The sequence below is a fragment of the Solanum tuberosum genome, unplaced genomic scaffold, assembly GCF_000226075.1.
Source record: "Solanum tuberosum cultivar DM 1-3 516 R44 unplaced genomic scaffold, SolTub_3.0 scf00410, whole genome shotgun sequence".
Classification (NCBI taxonomy): domain Eukaryota; kingdom Viridiplantae; phylum Streptophyta; class Magnoliopsida; order Solanales; family Solanaceae; genus Solanum; species Solanum tuberosum.
In genome coordinates, this window is record NW_006239326.1 from 107,250 (window position 1) to 109,690 (window position 2,441).

At 41.0% G+C, this 2,441-nt stretch overlaps 1 protein-coding gene across 1 annotated transcript; it reads left to right on the forward strand.

Moving 5' to 3' along the window:
- Positions 1–370: 370 nt before the first annotated feature.
- Positions 371–2,053, forward strand: LOC102582030 (aspartic proteinase nepenthesin-1). Its single transcript, XM_006362465.2, has one exon. It carries the CDS (start codon positions 522–524, stop codon positions 1,884–1,886), a length of 1,365 nt encoding a protein of 454 aa, XP_006362527.1. The 5' UTR covers positions 371–521; the 3' UTR covers positions 1,887–2,053.
- Positions 2,054–2,441: the final 388 nt, after the last annotated feature.

The window sequence follows — 2,441 nt, forward strand, 5'->3', positions numbered from 1 at the left end:
GGTTTGATGAGGATATCTAAACTGACATACCGAAGTTGGTTCCTAGCAAAACAGGATGATGCCTTATCGCACCGCATCTAAATCCCCCCAACCAAAAAAAATAAATATATGATGATCAAATAATTCAATTTTCTATTATTTTTACTTTCTTAAATTTTATTTGAAGGCAAAATTCGATAAATAAACTGAAACCATACATCTATATAAAATATGCATGTTATGTTGTTTTTTTTTGGATTTTCACTCTATATTTGGCTTTCGTATTAAAGCTCAAATATTTCAAATTCACACGACGTAGATTTCATTTAGAGAAGAGCGTTCTCTATCAATAAATTTTTCATATATAAAGCTTGAATTCGAGACATATGATTAAGAGAGGAGCAAGCCGAGCATGTTATGTTTTCTTGGTGATGGAATCTTATACTAATCAATAGAGAGAGTAACACGTACGTATAAATGTAACCAACCCCATAGCTCCATATTTCTCTTTCTTTTCTCACATCTTAATTTAATCTTCTTCAATGGCAGAAAGGGCCGCCGGAGTAATCTTCTTCTTCCTCCTCATCTCCTCCGCCGCCGCCGCCGTCAACCGCCCTATAAAATTGGAATACCTAAAACTCCCATTACTCCACAAAGACACATTTCCCCCAACTCCTTCACAGTCACTCTCTTCCGATATCCGCCGTTTAAACACCCTTTACTCCTCCCTCGGCCACCGCAGCACTACTCGTTCCGCCAAACTCCCAGTAACTTCCGGTGCAACTACCGGCAGTGGGCAGTACTTCGTAGATCTCAGATTAGGTACTCCGCCGCAACGCCTCCTCCTCGTAGCCGACACCGGTAGTGATTTAGTCTGGGTCAGTTGCTCCGCCTGCCGGAATTGCTCATCCCGCCCTCCAAACTCCGCATTCCTCGCCCGGCATTCTTCAACTTATTTCCCTTACCATTGCTACGATAAGAAATGTAGGCTCGTTCCTAACCCTACAGGTGTCGCGTGTAACCACACGCGCCTCCATAGCCCCTGCAGATATGAATACTCTTACTCCGATGGATCGGAAACTAAAGGGTTTTTCTCTACTGAAACGACGACGCTTAATGCCAGCTCCGGTCGACCGGTTAAGTTTAGGAATTTGGCTTTTGGTTGTAGTTTTGAAGCTACCGGTCCAAGCATTGCCGGTCCGAGTTTCAACGGAGCTCAGGGAGTAATGGGTTTAGGCCGCGGTTCGATTTCATTATCGAGTCAACTCGGCCGCCGGTTCGGTAACAAATTTTCTTACTGTTTAATGGATTACACATTATCGCCGACTCCGACGAGTTATTTATTAATCGGCCGGTCAACGGCGGTCAACGATCCGAAGAAAATGAATTACACGCCGATGATAAGTAACCCGTTTAGTTCAACGTTTTACTATATTGGGATTGAAAGTGTTCATATTGAAGATGTGAAATTACCAATACGCCCTTCCGTTTGGGCAATTGATGAGCTAGGAAATGGTGGGACTGTTATGGATTCAGGGACAACATTGACATTTCTCGCCGAGCCGGCTTATCGGCGTATAGTCCAAGCGTTTAAACGGCTCGTTACACTACCGGAAGCCGATGAGCCGACTGTCGGGTTTGACTTATGCGTCAATGTGTCGGGGGAGTCGCGACCGAGTTTCCCTAAAATGAGTTTCAAACTCAGTGGAAACTCGATCCTCTCCCCGCCATCCGGGAACTACTTTATTGATACCGCGGAGAACGTTAAGTGTCTCGCATTGCAACCGTTGACGACGCCTTCAGGGTTTTCGGTTATTGGAAACCTAATGCAACAAGGGTTTATGTTTGAATTCGATAGAGATCAATCGAGAATTGGTTTTTCCCGGCATGGTTGTGGTAAACCATAATGACTTGGTGAGTCGAGTGGTGAGTCTACTCGACTCACCAAGTGTGAACCTTTTTTTAATTTTTTGTTGGAGGGTTGGGGGTACATTTTTTTTTTCTTGTGGAAATTAATATAAATGGATTTGTTTGTGAATTTAGTGTTATAAATATTAATTATATCGTTGTCGTTTTTTGTTTTGAATGATTTTTATAGGAAACAACCAAAAAAATATGTTGGAGAGAGGAAAAAATAATACGGGATATGTTTTTGTTGCTTTTCTTGCTGTCTGTCTGATTTGTGTTTGATGCTTTCACGTGAAATTCTTAATGAATTATGGAATCCTTTGGGGTGGGGGTGGGGGGGTGTTATATTATATGATATTTTTCATATAATATAATTTGATGAACATAAATTCAACTGTATGACTGTACCCATATGAACATGTCAATGTTTGTGAAAAATGGAAAATAACTAAATCAATTATTTAGGTAATTATTATGCAAACAAATCTTGGATTACTCAGTATCGATATTTACATCAAATCTTATTATTTGTGGTATCAGTTCACCCTTTATCT